At 47.0% G+C, this 18,291-nt stretch overlaps 1 protein-coding gene across 1 annotated transcript in view; it reads left to right on the top strand.

The window, feature by feature from the left end:
• The window catches only part of Tcerg1l (transcription elongation regulator 1 like), a 186,997-nt gene that overhangs the window by 25,775 nt on the left and 142,931 nt on the right, over window positions 1–18,291 (top strand). Inside the window, exon 4 of the mRNA XM_028787188.1 lies at window positions 11,571–11,768. Coding sequence (XP_028643021.1) covers window positions 11,571–11,768 — 198 coding nt within the window. The remainder of the gene's footprint in view (window positions 1–11,570; window positions 11,769–18,291) is intronic.

The following is an 18,291-nucleotide window of genomic DNA, read 5'->3' as shown; positions in this document are numbered from 1 at the left end:
GGTCAGAACCATCAGAGTCCATCGAAGACACTCAGTTAGTCCATCCATATGTACTATCTTGGGACTCTGCAGGGCGGGTACTGAACGGCTTGTTCAGAGGATAAATGTCTCCTGTTAACACACATTTTAAGTGCTCAAGGCTGACAGAGCACAGTGGGCCTCTCCTGAGCATGATACCACTCAGGTATGTGGTGGAGGTGAGTGAGGCTGGGGTCCTGATGGACAGTGAATATGAGGAGACAAGGGGTTCTCATAATCCAGCCCCAGACTCCAGCGTGGCCAGGGTGCCTGGATGCTGTTACTGTTATCTTTCTGCCAGGCACCTGCGCCTCAGCTGCTGCTTTCCAAGCTTCTTCCTGTGATGGGTTCCCTTCCACATTCTAGAAAGCCTGTCACCACCACAAGTATTGGTCAGGTGGACACTGGGACAACAACTAGCCAAGCAACCATGAAGCCACTGTCGTCACTTACGAAGAACATTGCTATCCTGGGTTCTTCCCTTCCCTGACTCAACTCATTACCAAGCTGAGGATGTTCAGACTACTTAGTTTTAGCAGCAATTTGTTCTTTGGAGTACTGTAATTAATCTCTAGTTTTAATAAAACTGAATATTCAAATTATTGTGTACCAAGTTACATGAAATCATAAAATAATAAATTAGTATTTGTAAAGTGACAAAAAGAGCTAAGTGAATTCTCCACCTCCCTGGGATTAAATAACTTGTCTTTTAGTGTCAGCATTGCCAGGGCTTCGAGAGCTCTGTGTGTGTGTGTGTGTGTGTGTGTGTGTGTGTGTGTGTGTGTGTGTACGTGTGTGAGTGTGTGTGTGTGTGTGTGTGCTTGTGTGTATGTGCCTGTGTGTTATGGTGACTTGGCCATTAGGCATCTTAGTGTCTGTCTAGTGGGGAGTGTGGAGGTAGAATAGTTTGTAAAGCAGGAGCCTGTGGGCCTTTTGAACTCAGGTCTTCAGCTTCCTCCCTAACGTACCCAACAAAGCTATTACTTTTAGCTTTTAGACTCTTGAAGGAGACTCATGTAAGATGGTCTTGATGCCCTGGGGTGGGAGTGGGATGGCAGGAGTAGTCCTGGCTTTGGCCCTTCAGTACTGAACTGGGAAAGGCATGAGTTTAGGAAACAATGACTCTGAAGAAAGCATCTATCATAGGCCTCTGCTGAGTATTCTTGGTCAGTTCACATTGCCTCGGGCTCTACGCTGACTTCCTGAGCCTGCCAGGTGCCACCCAAGGTAACCATCCAGATTGGACTAAAGGGATGGCAGCTGGAGGCATTTCCATCTTTGCCAGCAGGTCTGAGTGGTGACAACACTGGTCAGAATCTAACCCAGCTGATGCTTAGGTCCACCAGAAAAGCCAACAAAACATGAGCTATTTCATGAACCTGATCCTGGAGCTAGACACTGTGGAGTGGGTCTACAACCGCACTCAGCAACTCAGGATGCTGAGGCAGTAGGATCACATAGGACCAGGTATTTGAGACCAACCAAGGAACATTGTCCAGTTATGGGTCTCTGTGTTAGTTCCTGTCTACTGCAAGCAGAAGCTTCTCTGATGGTGGCTGAGCAGGGCACAGTTCTAAGAGTATAGCAGAATGTCCTTAGGAAACATTTTATTGTTAATGTTCCTTTAGTAGAACAATGGTATTTGGTTTTCTCTAGGGCCATTGCTTATCTAGTCAGACATTTTTGAGATCCAGGTGGGCCTGAAGGGATCCAGAGAAGACAGTTAAAAGTGTGGCCAGAGAGCTGGGAGGAAGAGGGGACACAGCTAGGGACAAATGTGCAAAGTAAGTGGCTATAGGAGGCTCCAAGCATGTCATCTGATAGAAAGTGGAACCTCCAGGGGAGAGGGCAATAAGGACTATGCATGAGTTAATCATCCCTCACCTGGTACCCGCTATGTATCTCAACCTAGTGTGGGTTTAGGGGAGAGGGAAGTCGGAAGGAGAGATGGGAAGGAATAACATGTGCTGAACATGGCCAGCACCATGTGTTCAGATATCCTGAAGAGGAACCCTCACTCCATGTCCAGGATCCTCCACATTTCCGGCTACTGAGGCTGAGGAAGTGAACCCTAAGGCTTTGGCCTCAGGTTCCCTGGAGTCAGGTGAATTGGTGCAAGAATTTGGTCAAAGCGGTTCATCAAACTCAGCAGAGAGACTGACAGAACAGACTAATGCCCTGGACAGAAACTGCTCTCCATCACTTCCAGGGCCTCCAAGCCTCTGCCCAGGATGACACACATGGGAGCCCAGACGGAGTGTCCCGGTGGTGGCTCCCAGGAATGCAGTCTAGTGACATCATTGTCATAAGGACAATACTCTTCCTAGGCTGAGGTTTCAAGGAAGGCAAACTCGGGAGTTGCTTGTAGAGTTGCCATGGGAGGGTCAGGCCAGGACCTGGTCACAACTACCTGTCATTCTTGTCTGAAGGCCTCCTAGCCTGTTGCTGGCTGGCAGGGATTCTTCCTTATACAGCCCTTGGCTCCTACAGGGAGAGACTGAAAGAAGCAGCAGCTTTGGAACGGCTCTTCCTGAGATGCTGCCTGTGGTCTGAAAGGAGCTGAGCTCTGCTAGATATCTAGTGCAGTGACCCCATGAAGGGTGCGGTCCCACCCACCCATCTGGCTCTGGCTACCTGTGTATGTTCAGCAGTACATTGCCATTCCAGGTCTCTTTGCTTTTCCCCTTATTCCAGATTCATGTCTAGGATGATTCCCAGTGTGTAAGTTCCAGTGACTAGCTAACAAAGGGCTTCTTCCACACATGTATGTTTTGAAAGGATAGCCTACTTGGGCAAGCTAGTAGTTGGCAATAGCCAACACTGAAGGGCACACTATAGCCTTGGTGTCTCACAGGGGTACAGACTGATACAGCAGGACATCGTGCACAGTCCCCTTGAGACTTCCCTTTGGAGGATTGAGAATACACTCTCAGAAAATGAGAACACTAGGACTCAGTGGGTCAGTCAAGTCTTCAAGGTGACCATTTGGACCTCTAAGCCAGGCAAGGCAGCCAAGGCCACTGGAGTCCAAAATGGCATCAACACCATTCCTGTGTCTCTCTGTGTTGCTCCACTGATGGGAGGTTGCCTGTGAGTGTGGCCTCCCTCATTCTTGAAAGTCATTGTCTGTGACTGGGACATAGAACCAGACCAGGAAAAGAAGTGGTGAACAAGGGTTGTCCTTCTTGCCAGCCATGGGTGTTCTATGCAAATGACAATCTAAGCATCAGGGTCCTGTGCTGCTCCCAGCCCTGGGAGGGTAGGGGAGATGAGTGCAGTGAGTCCTTGGGAAAGTCAACAAGATCTCACTGGGCGTGGGAGATAAGGGTTGCCTTTGGAGCTCAGCAGATGGTCCAGCACAGCTTGCAGGTTTGCTTCCTTGGCACCTTCAGCGCTTGTAACGAGACCAGGAATTAGATGTCTCTTTCAGAAAACAAGCAGAACAAACACTAAAACAAGCAAATATTGGCTGCATCATTAAGCCACAGTTCAAACACAAGGAGGCTGGGTTTGTACCAGCTTTTTTCAGGTTCCCATGAAACCTGTCGCTACTCTTCCAGAAAAGCACGGTTGAATCCTAACAGATTTTCTTATTCCTTGGAACACAGGAAACCAGTACTCACACAGAATGGGGATGAAGAGACCGTTGATGGTTTCCTCAATGCCCTCTGTGAGTTCCATGGTCTCTCCCGCATACCCCCTCCCCCGCCCAACACATACTAGACCTCCTCGAGAGTCCACCATCCTCATCACTCAATCCTTTCTGCAGAAATGATGACCAGTCAGTAGCGCAGCGCCTGAAGGATTTCCACCAGAGCTGAAACCATTTGCTAAGCAGACATCGCTAACGAATGGTTGTTTATTTCTTTGAATGCTTCGCTCAGCAGAGAGGGTGACAGCTGGTGCTCATCAGACTCTGCTCGGCAGAGGCTCACACCATTCTGCTGTTTACCCAACACTCCGCACAACTTTGAGTCCTAAAGTTTGCCCCAATATGGGTGTCCTCCCTGTCAGATGTGGCATGTCATAGTCGAGGCCCCCTCTTCTGTAAAAACCGGATGTTGAATATTTAGCATCTCACTTACTCTGTAGCCACTGCTATTCATGACGACTAACAATGCCATCGAAGGATGGATGCTGGAGCCCTTTTTGCCAACATTCTCCATTTCAAAACATAAGGAGATACTGAGGGCTGAGGGCTTACCTGCTGTAGTGTTCTAGAGATATGTCCTAGAGATATGCCTCAGAGATATAGGATAGTCCAGCCAGCTGTGGGGACATCCCTGGTTCTATGCTGTGCCAGCTCAGCTCGTGTAGCCTGATGTCTACAGGAAAGCAAATTTCAGCCCTAATAGTTTCAGAATTTGGTGGCAGGCTCCAAGAGGACAGAAACAGCACATCAATTGCCCTGTAGGGTACATGTAGAACCCACTGCCTGCCTTCACTTCTGAAGTGAAATGTCTTAGTAAGCCAGGAATGTTAGCAACCAGATGCCTCCTGTGTCCATGACCCTGAAGAATCATGAAGTGTTCATGACACTTCAGTCTCAGATGTGTCTTTTAAGGGGGGGGGGGCGGGCACATCATGAAGCCTAGCTTTCTCTGCCATAGCAAGGCACTTAAAGGTCTCCTCTGTGTGTCTGTCTGAGGACTGCCTTCCAAGAGAACATGCAAACAGCCCCTTTGTAGTTTGAGAGCAAGGATAAGTGGGGTGGCCTTGAAAACCCCAGCAGCAGAGAGTGTTACCAGTAGTGGTCAGGGCCTGAGCCAGATGTTTCCAGGGTTTTGGCTTCCTTGCCAAATAACTGAAAATAACGCTCACACAGATTTGCAGAAGTGGTGAGATGAATTTATGTGGAGAAAAATGCTAGCTAAATGTAGAAAGATGCACTGTTGAGATTGGCTGTGGATCACTTGAGAAAGAGTACTCAAGAGCCCTGGGTCTTGAGTCTAGGGTCCATATTATGGGTGTAAGGGGAAGGAAAAACTGGTTTCTAAGGGGAAATACCTTTGATTCATGGATTGAGTTATTTAATCATGTATGTACTACCATGCCCCATTCCATATGCATCTTGTTTTAATCATATCCATTATGCATATGCATAAGATGGTAGAGAGTGGTCTCTCTAAAACGTTTCTAGAGGATGTAGTTTCTCCTTAGTGCACGTGCTCTCAAAACCAGTTCAGGACAGATTAGCTCTTCTATTCTTTATACCTGGGTACATCCAGAATGCACTTGAATAGGAACTGTCTAAATTTGATTGTTACCAGGAGTGGGGAAACTTACACCTTTGTTCAAAGATGAGAATACATATATCCTGTTGCAGGTTGGGATGGAGGGGTTCTGCAGCTTCTAGGTGCTTTGTCTGGAGAGAGGTTTTATGTACAGTACATACAGTTGAAGGAAGAAGGTTACTAAGTGCATTGTTGAAAGAGTCCAGGTGTGCATGAACTCCAAACCAAGTGAGGACGAAGTCCCAGGATGTAAACTGTCTCCTATGCTTGCGTGCCTCACAAGAGCAAGGGAAGCAGCAGCTGAAGTTGATCCCATACAGATGTGTCTCATGAACCCTATGCTGCTTTCAAGGAAGCACCTAGCTAATTACTGGTTTGCTCAAAACATTGACTTTTATAAGTAATCCTTATGGGATGGCTTTGCTGGCTTATCTCTTCGCTGGCTTAGCAGGTTTTTCTGGCTGTACCTATCTTATCTTACGATTTATTTACTCAACTAAGGGATTTTCTGAAGTCCTTTAGGGAAAGGAAGTTCCTGCCATTATTTATCAGTTGACATAGGTTATTGAGCTCTTGCTTATACTCCAAACTCAGCTGAGAGGCAGATCTCAGGGGGTGCAGTTGGCATCCTGGTTCTCTTGGCTCCACACATTTCCTGGCTGGTGTTCTCAAGCAGCAGGTATCCAGCAGCATTTATCTATTTGTGTCCAGTGATGCCTCGTGCCTTGCATCTATCATATCGTCTTTCAGTCCCATAGCTGTGTGCAGCTTGGCACAGAGATGCTCTGCTGTGATCCAGGGCTGGGAGATGAGATAGAAGGGGGAGCCAACAGCAGCCTCATCCCTTCTCCCAAGCATTGTAAACTATGACTCTCTCTGTCAAAGTCCACCAGTATTGTGAGTGTAAATTCTGATTGTGAACTTGACTAGATTGAAAACTACTGGGGGTGGTAGTCAAGGATCCCTCAGGGTGTGAGAGGCCTTCTACAGATGATTAGGTCATAAATTACTGGTAAGTAATGAATGGGAGAAGGTAGGGTCTACTTGGAGGAGCTAGGGGTCCATGTCTATGGTGGCTAGCCCTTAGTATGGCCCAGTTCTGTACACTCTTACTTCTGCATCCTGTCTGTGGTGATGTCAGCTACTCTGCCACACCCTTCTTGATGTGAATGGACCATACCCTCTAAAGCTGTAAGCAAAAGACATTGTCCTCCATTATGGTGTTATGCCAGGTGCCTGGAGAACAGCAACTGGAAGAGATAGGAAACACAACCCTTCCACTCTCAAAGTACTTCCTGCTTGCTGTCATGATCTGTGGCCTGGAGAAGAGGGTTGGCAACCACTGTGGGCTTCTCAGTGGCTCTGATATCTTGGAGGTCAGGAGCCACAGGGGCCTTGGCTCAGAGGGTCTGAGGAAGATGGGACCTCTTTTCTCCTCCTCATCTACCAACACTGGATATACCGTTCATGCTGCTTGTTAACTTCCTGTTACTACTGGCATTTGACAGATATTGCGAACACATTGCGAGGTGGGGCAATTTTGTATGAAGCAAAATGAACTAAACATTTTTTTTTAAATCTTTTCAGTTTTTAAAGGGAAGATTAATGAGTCATAGTTATTTTGCTTTTAAGTTGACAGATGATTTTTGGCAACAGAAATCACGTGGTGATTAAAAACGTTTTCATATTTCTAGCTGCAAACTGTTTTCACCTGCGCGAGCATCTGTTTCTTTTATAATGGTAACTTTCTCTTCCATTAGTCAAGGTCACTTTCATTTTAAAGAATAGAGCAAGTTGATTTCAGAAACTTCACCCGGTGGCACATGGCTGAGATCGTGAGGCCTGACTCTGTCTTATGAAGCAGAGACATGATGACATGGTCCCCTAAGTATGGCGTTCATATGCTCTGCGAGGTTCCCGACTCATGGTATCTTGCGGGAGCATGTTTTAGTAGTAAAAGTCCTTTTATTATCAGACTTCATTGTCATCTTTGGAGTATGTGGTCATTAACACTTCTTCAGAGATAGAGGGTAGGCTCTACTCACAGGTCTCATTGCCGTCTGTCTCTGGTGGGAGCTCTGCAGCCTAGACACTGGTCTGATAGGAGGGGCTTCTGAACAGGGAGCTCATCCCACCAGAAGTTCAGAAGACAATGCAAGAGAATTGAATCTTTAGCTTCTACTGGATGGAGAGGGAATCAAGGAAATAAAGTTTCACTCTCTTTTCTCCATCAGAATAATGCACAGTCTAGGCTAGGGTCAATCACAGTTGCAGACACGAGTCTTCCCCTTGCAGGGATACCTAAACTTGGGTACTCAAGGTTTAATGGATCCTGACATAGGGGTTAGTGGAGGCAAGGACCCAGAAAGGGAAGCTTGGGTTGGCACAGGGGCTTGTTTGAGTCTTTGGGGTCTCCTTCATCTGTCCTCTCAAGGACAGCTGGCATCAGAGTCAGCCCATGTCTCAGAGATTTAGATATGAAAGGACCACCAGGAAAGCAAAATAGAGGGCCATGACTATCCCTGGAGATGGGAGTCTTGTCCCCTCCCTGTAGCTCCTGCCTGCCACATATACCTGCTGCACACGCAGTCTGGTCAGGGACACAGCTTCTGAGATACCTTCCAGGGACATCCCTGGTAGTCACTGGAAAACTGATTGCATTCTGTACTGGCCTTTTCAGGTTCCAGTCTGTGAGTTGTGTTGAAGGACAGTAGCATACTAACCATATCTACAAACCCTCTAGGTTCTTTAGATATCCTAAACTGTCTTGTCATTCCTGCACAGAGCTAGGCTACCTGTGGGAGGCTGTTCCCTAGAACTCTCACAATGGGCTCCATTGGGACAGGGCTGCAGAGAAGCTAGAGCAGAGGCGAATGCTTCTTGTCTGTATCTTGTGGCTCATGAGGAACTGTTCTGGGGGCTAAGAGTCAAGTGTCCTGGACAACTGGTTCCTATAGGCTTCTCGCTGGGCGCAAGGTGGGTCTAGTAGGGATGAGAGGCATTGTTGTAGAGTAGAGTGCCAGGGACTATGGAAAGATGGTTCCCAGGAGCTCCTGACTGGACAGGACTTTGGTCTTGTGAGGGTGAGGGCCATATTGTAGAAGTCTAGGGGGCATTTACATTCCTCTAGTCTAGTTGGGGTTTCTGAGGGCTCTCATAATTGGACCCTCCCAGTCTCCTTGAGCCCCAACCTCACTGCCACTTCACCAGTCCTTTGAACTTCTGGCATCACTTCATGGTACTGAGCAAAGCACATGTGTAATTAAATTCTTGCTGCATTTTCTGTAGCCATAGTGAAATGAGTAGAAGTGGACCCTTGAGGGGGGAGATGGCTCTTAGTAAGAAACATTCACATAGGTCTTGGAGTATATCAGAACATTCAAAATGTCCTTGTTAGCTGACCTTACATCCCCAAGATGCTGACAGTGTTTTGGCCCCCAGCACTGTTTTATGGTGACTGGAATAAAATGATATGTTGGCTCAACTGTCTACACATGGCTACTTCTAACAGGGAGCACCTATGACAAGGGTAAGGATTCCAATGTGGAACGCATGTGCAGTACTCTGTTCTCTGGGTGTCCTGATGTACTGGCTATTGGAAGCTATGTGAGGATGAAACTGTTGGTTCTGTCACTCATTATGATAAAGGCAAACACACAGGGGGAATGTGACACATCCCCATATCATTCAGACTTCCAGCAGAGAGAAGGGCACAGGCCTCAGTGGGGAACTTGCTCCATTTCACAGTTGTCCATGGTGTGCTCCTATCGTGACGGTGGTACATTCTTGATAGCACGGATTTCAAACGTCTGTATGACAACACTGGTAGTCTATTACACGAAGAGCAGAAAGGACCAGACCCAGAACACAGATGACACAGAGCATATGCAAGGTTGTGGGCAGCCAAGATGCTCACTCACTGGGTAGGGCATGAAGATGACCTGGAGGTTTCCTTAAAAGCTGAGCACAGGCTGGAGAGGTGCCTCTGTGTGTTACTTACCCCACAAGCTGAGGACCAAAGTTTGGATCCCTAGTATTCCCGTGAGGCTGGACATGGACACCTGTGTCTGTAATCTCAGAACTCTTATGGTGAGATGGGAGATGGAGGCAGGAGAAACTTTGGAGGCTTCTGGGCTAGCAGTCTGGCATATACAATAGCAACCAAGAGTCTATGTTAAACAAGGTAGAAGACAGAAGTAAAGAATGATACCTGAGGCTGTCTTCTGTCCTCTATGTGTGTGCCCTGTCACATGCCTGCCTGCACGTACACACATGACCATGCACACATATCACACACATGTATAAACATTAAAAACAAACAAAAATAATGTCCCTGTACCACGTGACCCAGCAATTACACTGTGCTGTTTACCCAAAGGAACTGAAAAGCATGTTCACGAGAAAGTCTGTATGCAGGTACTTATAGCAGCCTTGAGCATAATTGTCAAAACCTGGAAGCCGCCAAAATGCCCTTCAGCAGGCAAGGGGGAAATTAAGGTTGGTACATCTTTATAATGAAATATTACTCAGTGATAAAAAGAAATGTGCTATTGAGTCATAACAAAGATAGGAAGGGAACTGCAATGCAGCTCACTGAGCGGAGGCAAGCAACTGAAAGGGCTGCACAAAGACGCCTCCAATTACATGCTGCTCTGCAGAAGGCCGGACTTTGATGCTTTGGGATGAGTGGCTGGGTGTGTCGGTGTGTGTGAGTGGCTGGGTGTGTCAGTGTGTGTGAGTGGCTGGGTGTGTTGGTGTGTGTGTTGGGTGTGTTGGGGGAGTTGTGGAACAGACAGGGCAGGCAGAGCAGCGGCCTGCTGCTAAGCTCTTTTATGGGATGCTACGTGGATACATCTTACATCTGTCATAATCTACACGGTATATTCCAGAAAAGAACCCATGGAAGGAAAGCTGCCCTTTAGTTAACAGTGTGTCAGTCTGAGCTGATGGTTGGTGGCATGCAGCACCCTGGGGATGGTGGCAATGACAAGGAAACTACGGAGGGCTCTGGGGGAGCATGGTAGCTCCTGCTTAGTTGCTCTGGAAGTGTAATTTTAAAAGATGGTCTGTGTCCCTCTTAGGGAATTTGTAAATGTGGAAAGACAGGGAGAGAAAGATCAACTATGATTCTACCACCTAGACATACTCAATCAGGACCTTTTTTCCTTTCTCCTATGACTATTTTTTTTTAAAATCTGATTTTACAATATTCAATACTTTCTTAGTCGCCTTCAGAGTTCTCTCTCCCTTAAGGTCCACATTCAATGCTCTGCCTGCTCAGAAGTCAGCCCTGTCCCCTGATTGTTCACATACAAAAGACAGCCAGGGTGGGACCATGGCAGGAAAGCAGATCTTTCTCCCATCCGAGCCTGCCCACGGTCTTGCAGCAAACCTTATCATCCACACGCCTGTGCCCACCTGCCTAGCCTGATGTACTCAGCACACTGCTCTACTCCACTCTGCTTCGCAGTTTCCCCAACGCTCCTGCGTCATGTGGGGCAGCATCTATCGCAGAACTTTTACACTTTCTGGTACTTCTTCCCAGGGTTCAGCATGCCTCATTCTCCTATTCCAAAATCATTGTGCCATGGGTCCTCATCTCAATAAAGATCTTCCCTCAGTAAAGGCCCACTCATCAGTCTATCTCCCTTGACTTATACCCATCAACCTATACCATAAAACCGACTTTGGAGAAGTGTGTCCACTTCCTTTTGGAAAGTTCTTGGGAAATCAGGCATTCCACCTGGTCATTTTTAGTACCTTGTCAGCTCCCAAAGATGATTGGTTGTATGGCCGTAAGGTTGATATTTAAAAGTGAATTTGCTGCCTGAACTACTTACTGTCTGTAGCCTTGGTATCATCCCTGGAGTCTGTATTTGGATCACGTGGAAGAGCCTGAACAGGTGCTGATTTCTCCGCTGGATTAGGGCAGGTGGCCAGCATCCTGAGTCCCAGTGCTTTGAACCCATTCCATCCTAGCCCACAATCACTCCTTCCTGCAGAGACTCCCCACATTGATTCTCTTAGTGTCATCCGCAGTCACTTCAGATGACCCACATCACACGTGTCCCACAGTGACTCTATTTCCCTTTATAGTGTGCAGGTCCTGGCTCTTCCTTGGTGACTTCAGTAATGAGCCACTCTAAGTATCACACAGTAAAGTGTATCTGTTAAAGGACAAGATTCACTCTGAGGACAATGCTATCCAGTACAGGATGTCATTGAAGGGGATGGTGTTACTTTCATGTGTTTGAGGGTAATATTACCTGAAATGGATGGTGTGTGTCACATATGCTGACCTTGGTCTCTCTCCCACAGGTGGTTGCCATGACAGCCTTAAGCCAATCAGCAGAGGTCCTACCATCACTATCACTGCTGCCACAGCTGCTGCAGCTACTGCCATGGTCTCTGTAGACCCCGAGGAACTCCGGGGCCTGGCCCCCTCCATCATGCATCCGTGCCATTTCCTGACATTGACTCCCATCAGAATCCCCCTCCGGACTGCCCCATTCTCAGGTAGGAACATTGTGCCATCTGGAAAGGTTATAATTGCTCCCAGAATTGAACTGGAGAAGCAGGACCAGCTGGGCCAACAGGCTCAGTGTCTTGGTCACTGTCTCTGGAACCATGCTGTAGGTTATTGGAGGCCAGATCCAGTGTAGGGAGCATTCAGTTGGGATTGCGTGGGGTTGCTTGATGTCAGACTATACAAATACACATGGACTCCATGAAGAATGGCTTCACTGTACCCATGTGGCTTTTTGTATGTGCCTGTGTGAAAAGATAAGATCCCTTCACAACTCGAATAGCTACTTCATGACCCTGAGATCTCAGCCATTTCTTTGTGTGGCACAAGTCAGAGAGCAAGGGTGGCTCATCCAAGAAGAGCAAGTGACCCTGCTTGTGACCTGCGAGTGATACACCAGGTCCCACTGCTGAGCTGCATACCTCTCTCCATAATCCTGCCTGGAATTTGAAATAGTGCTGTGGGCATATGGGAGGGAAGTCCTGCCCATCTGGCAGGGGCAGGAGATAAAAGGCATAATGGCTCCTGAACCATTGGTCCTCAGGGTACTGAGCCTTTTTGGAGAATTGGAGAGGATGAACTTGAGGTATCTCAGCATCCTGAGGTGCAGAGGTGTGGGTTCTTGAGTTGCGGAATGATTCCAGACTGACTACATTATCTGCTGTGTCCATGTGATGTGCATGCCGCTCTCTGTGTTGTATTTGTTGACTGGAATCACTGTGCCCTGTGTCCTGTGCAATGCTGGTTTCTTCAAACGTGATAGCAACATCAACTTGGAATGCCAGAGAGTAAATCTTCCATCCCTGAATCTAGTTGCTTTCGAGAGTTGGTCATGTGCTGTGGTAGAGCTTATACAGTAAGCCTGCAGAAGACAGGTTGAGAATCCTGGATCAACAAATCCAAAGCCAGAAATACTCAGCACTGATTCGATGCAATAGGTCAGAAAATTCCACTTTAGAAAACTTTATTTGTGCATACAAATGTTTAAAACATTATATAAAATGGACTCAAGCTTGTGTACATATTATAGAAAATGAATAAATTTGTGTTTGATGTCTTATTATGTATATGTAAATATTCCAAGATCTGGAAATATTCCAAAGACAATACAGTTTGCATCCCAAGCACTTTGAATAAGGGATGTTTAACCATGTGATTCTTTGCTACACTCTCAACAACAGGAAACATGTCACTGGATAAGACACATGCAAGCACATACATGCACATATAAGCATATGCATATATGCATACACATGTTCTATATATGCACATTCTCTCACATGCATACAAGGCAAGGATAAATAACTCATGTTCCAGGTTTATAGTGTACCCTCAGTTATTGATTTTCCTTCTGGTGAATCTAACATGGTCCGTTTCAACTGGACCTTTGCCTTTGTGTTCCTCTACTAGCCTCACAGACTAGCTGACCAGTAGCACACTTACTGCCCAGAATGAAATCTGTATTCCATTTCAGTGTACTAGTGAGCTCTCATTTAGATGTGATGGGAACAAGCCCTTGAGCAATCTGTGTTTGAAGCCTACATTCCTGCTGTGTGAAGCTGTGGGCTGAAACCCCTCAATCCACTGATGCTTATGAAATTTTATCTTAAAACCAAACACTATACTGCCTGCCGGCTTTCCTTTCTAGCTCTAGTGAAATCAAGGGATGTCCAAGCCAGGGATTCTTTGGGAGGTGTGACCAATTGGTTGTGTTGGCCTGAGTCTCTTGTCTAACTGGGCACAGAAGACCACTGAAGGGTGCTGGGTATAGTTCTTGTGAAAAAAAAAAGCCATATCAAGTGTCCTTTGAGCTTCTTAAAAGAGCTGGAAGGATGCACACCTTGTCCACTGTTCTGGTTAGTTTTATGTAAATGACAGAAGCTCAAGTCGTTTTGGAAGAGGGAACCTCAGTTGAGAGACTGTCCTCACAAGATTGCCTTGTGAACAAGCCTGTGGTGGATTTTTTTTTTTGATTGATGATTGGTGTAGAGGGGTCTCAGTTCACTATGAGCAGTACCACACACATTGGCTGGTAGTCCTGGGTGCTATGAGAAAGCAGACTGAGCAAGCCATGGGGAGCAAGACAGGATGCAGCACCCCTCTGTGGTCTCTGCTTTAGTTTCTGCCCTGAGTCCTTCAGTGATGGACTGTAATCTGGGAGTTGTAAGATGGGATAACCCTTTTCTTCTCCAAGTTACTCTTGGTCATAATTATTTTTCAATCACACAAATACAGACTCTAAGACTCCTGTCGAGCTGTAGGCCTGTTTCTAAGCTACTTTCGGAAGTTCACGGAATGAGTGAAGTGAAGGAACAGACTTTTCAGAGGACCGGTTTGGCAGGGAATTTCTGATACTCCTGCAAATGATGATCCACGCTGGGATCAGGAGGAAGACAAAGTCGGTAATGGGCTCGGTGTGGAGTGAGGTGGAGGAGACAGGCTCAGGTGGACAGAGATGGCAGGTCTGATGCAGCGTATTGTCTATGCAAGCTTATCTGCAGTCTGTGGTCCTTGGTATATCTGCAGTGAGCAAACTGTGCATAATGGAAGAGTAATTTCCATTTAAGATGATGAGTTTGCCTACTGCCTGATGTAAAAAACCAGATGCCCCAGAGGCTTCATACAGTTTGGGTTAATGAGGCTCAACTGAGGACAATTTTGCCTCTTGGGGATATCACACAACCACTAGAGATGGATTTTGGTTATGTCAGCATGTGGGTAGAGGCTGGGTCCTGTAATCCTTAGGACAGCCCCATGTCCCATCTCCATATAAAACCCCTGGTTTACATTAGAGTATCATTTAAGAAACTGTGAGACCTTGTACTAGGGCAACATGGATAAGCTTTGCTGGGCAGGGAGGTCAATGTGTGTGTGCACATGTACGTGTGCGTGCACGTGTGTGTGTGTGTGTGTGTGTGTGTGTGTGTGTTTCATTGGCTGAAGCACTGGAAGGAAATTTTCTGTGGTGAAAAGTGGGCCAGAGGAGTTACACTAAGTCTGCAGCGCTGGTGTGTGTGCAGTTCTAAACCTATACTCAAAGAGCCAGGGGCCAGCTCCTAGCTCAGTTATAATGAGGCTGTCTCCTTTGATGTGTAGTGTGCACAGCCAAAGCCTGTGGCTGCTTTCCACAGGCCACACACCTGTGGAACTTGTCCCTCTTCTGGACTTCGTGTCTTTCCTGTTCTCCTCAGTGAAGAATAGGATATGGCTGTAAATCTGTGGACTCTGTGACATCCCTGATCCAGTGTCCTGTTGGGTCCTTGTTGGGTTAAGAACTGCTCTGTCCATCTGTGGAATCTAATGCCGTTGGTTGCTCACCTGTCCCTGAATCCCACTTGGGGCAGAGGGCAATTTGGAGTAGGAACAGGCTCATTTGGAGACTTGTCTGTTTAGCTGAGAGTGCAGGCTGGTGGCTGAAGGAGCCACCAGGGAGAACAGAGAAGGGACCTTCCTACCACCAGCAAATGGATTTTAGCTCACTTTTCACTGTTCCTCGGGGTTTTAGATTATAAAAGAAGCATGTGCAGAGGAACAGAGGTCTTGGGCATCACACCCACGTCTCAACGGTAGGACAGTCTAGGTGCTGAGGACAAGAGAGAGGCAGAGGATGCCGAGCGTAGCAGGCATGCCTTTCTGCTGTGTCCAAAACGGACTAGCCTGGCCTGCAGTCACTTGACCAAGTTCTGCTCAGACCTTTGCTAGGAAAAGTGAGTCAGGTACCTGATGCCCTCCCCCATCAGATGAAGTATCTGAAACGGCGTTTCTCCAAAGAATGATAGAGTTTATTTTTAAAGTGCGACCCGCCCTTTCCAAGGCTCTCATGTGAGGAAGGTGATATGGGAGCATGGAGACACTGTCTCTAGTATCACCAATTACGATCAGATACAAATATTAGAAAGTACCATCTGCCGCAGAGACCATTCACCACCTGTTCTCTCGCTTCCAGAACTATTTATTGGTTTAAATTTAGCATGTCGTCTTGCCACAGAACAGCTGGGCAGTGACGATTTTCTTTGTCTCCCAGTGACTTGCCAGCTAAGCCACATACGAAGTCCAAGAACTCCCAGGGCATCAGGGTCGCCCACGGCCTTTCAAGTGCTGGCAGCTCTCTCATTAGGGAAGTCCACAGCTGCTAGGCTACTTCTGACTACAGAGCCAGCAGCTTGGGGTAAAGTTTGCCCCTCTTGTATTTTATTATTATTTTTAACTACATGGATTATTCCATCCTCTGCTATAATAAAAAAGTGTCATAATACACATTATGGTTTTAGAGATTTCCAGAGACAAAAATTCATAAACCTATAGCAATATAATCATGAATACTCCCAAGTGCTTGGCACCTGGAGGTCGCCCTGCCTACAGGGGATCATGATTGAATGTAAACAAGCACGCAGAAGGCTCTGAGTATTTATTATCTCTGATAGGGAGCTCTATAAGAATGTCCTGAGCCTGCATTCCTACACAAAGCTGTGGGGGAGGGCCAAAACTGCCTCTGTGGGAATCCTGTTGCTGGGATCTCAAAGTAAGGACGGTGTGCACACTGGGAGTCCTCCATACCACACTGCCCACCTTTTACCCCATCAACCCCCAGAACCTCCCATTCCCACCACCTTCCCCAGGAATTTACACACTTTGGGGTCTGTATTTGCTGTCTCCACCGTGATATCCTATCCACTTCATCTTTGAAAAGGAAACTGGAAATATATCCTCACCCCAAAGGACTTTAATGCTGGAGACATCTGCTGCCTCCCTTAAGGGGGCTGGCAGGACACCGCCATTGATCTCTCTCCACCTGGCCCCTTCCATTCCAGAGGTAATGAACCCCAGCAGTCATTTCCTCTGCAGTTTGTGCAATGCCTTCTCCTCTTGCAGATATGTCAGCCCTGGCCAGGCTGCATGCTGCCTAGTGGGGCTCTGCTGAATCTAACAGAAACAAGCCACATTTATATGTCCTTCTGTGGCTGTTTTTGTATGTGGCCCTTAGTGTGTCCCTAAAACTTGTGCTAGCAGATCACCCATTCACACAGGTTGCAAAGATGCTCCATGCTTGTGATTGAGGGGAACACTGGGGACACTTTCGGAAATGTCACAGAACTCCACACCTTCCATTTGATAAATGCGTTCTTTCCTTCTTTGCCTCTGACCCCACTCTGCTGGTGCCCTTCCCAAGGGCCTTTGCTAGGTCCCTTGAAATGACCCATCTACCTTCAATATTCTTATGGCCTCATTCTGGAAGTAACTCCTTCAATCAGATGTCCTATGTTTCCATGGGCTCCTGAGATTTTCATAATAGATCTCAATAATAATAATTTCATAATAGATCTCAATTCCATGCCATCCCTAGTCTTCTAGTAAGTAGAATGATTGCAGGGTATCTCAGAGCAGCAAATATGCCTCCCTCCATATGCCAACCAACTGTCTCAATAGCTTAGGCCAGACCTCTAATCCAATCTTAGAGTACTCTGTGGCCAGCTTGGGATGCTGTCCCTCTTGTACTCTTCTTACCTCAAGCACAGCAAGCCACCTGGCTGCCTCAGGGCCCTTGCACAAGACACTTCTTTTGTGAGTGCTCTTCTCTCAGCCTCTCAGCACCACATATGGCTGGTTGTTCACCACCGAGACAGTGGTGGTCAGGGAGGTGGCCGGAGATCCCCATTCCACAGTGCACTCTGGGATAACCGCTGCCTTCACTTTCTTGTATGCTGACTTTGAGACAATTATCATGGCCAGGAATGATCTTAGGTACTGATATTTACTTAGTGTTCTCCCCCCACCATGAATGTCAGGTCCACATGTTTCTTTCTATTACATATAACCAAGCGTGAAGGAGCTGTCTGTCATTAGCTCTGTGCTGAATGGACACAGCTAAGGCCTATCACCTCCTAGTGGCTGGTGCATACATTGAGTGTTCAGCAGAGAGACACTGGAGTGAGAGCAGTCTTGCTATTCATTTCCTGTAGGACTGAAATGAAGAGTACATTCCTTTGAAGATGCCTATTCCTGCTGGAGCCTGCTCTTGTAATGGGTCATGCTAGAAATAGGGGCATTAGCTTTGAGCCATAGTCATCCTGGGCATGGTAGGGGCCAAGCTCTCACCACAGAGATGGGTTCAGGACAACTCTGATCAGGTCAGGAGGAGAGCAAGACTGCTCAGGGAGGGCCTTTGAAGCAGGGCATGATCCTTTTCCTGTTTTCATGGTTTCTGTAATTCTGAAATCCAAAAATTTTCAGCTGAAAGATTCAAGAGTCTCATGTAGCCTGAACCATTATGCCAAGGCCAGTAGACCAATCCTGAAACCTCATGTGGACAGAGGGTAGGGTGACCAGTGAAAACTAAACCCTAAGCCCTAAGACTTAGGAAGGTAGGGTGACCAACACTCAACTGCCTTTCAATGATCTCTGGGGCCTTTCTATAGCATCCAAAGTTCTACACCAAGCGTAATTCACACCCAATGTCAGGACCATTGTGCTAACCTCATGGCCTGGCTGACTTAATGAGAGGATGCTGGTCCT

The sequence above is a fragment of the Grammomys surdaster genome, unplaced genomic scaffold (genome assembly GCF_004785775.1).
Source record: "Grammomys surdaster isolate TR1022 unplaced genomic scaffold, NIH_TR_1.0 125612, whole genome shotgun sequence".
Taxonomy (NCBI): Eukaryota; Metazoa; Chordata; class Mammalia; order Rodentia; family Muridae; genus Grammomys; species Grammomys surdaster.
Note: the sequence above shows the minus strand (reverse complement) of the source record. Positions and strands in the feature narration are given on the sequence as shown.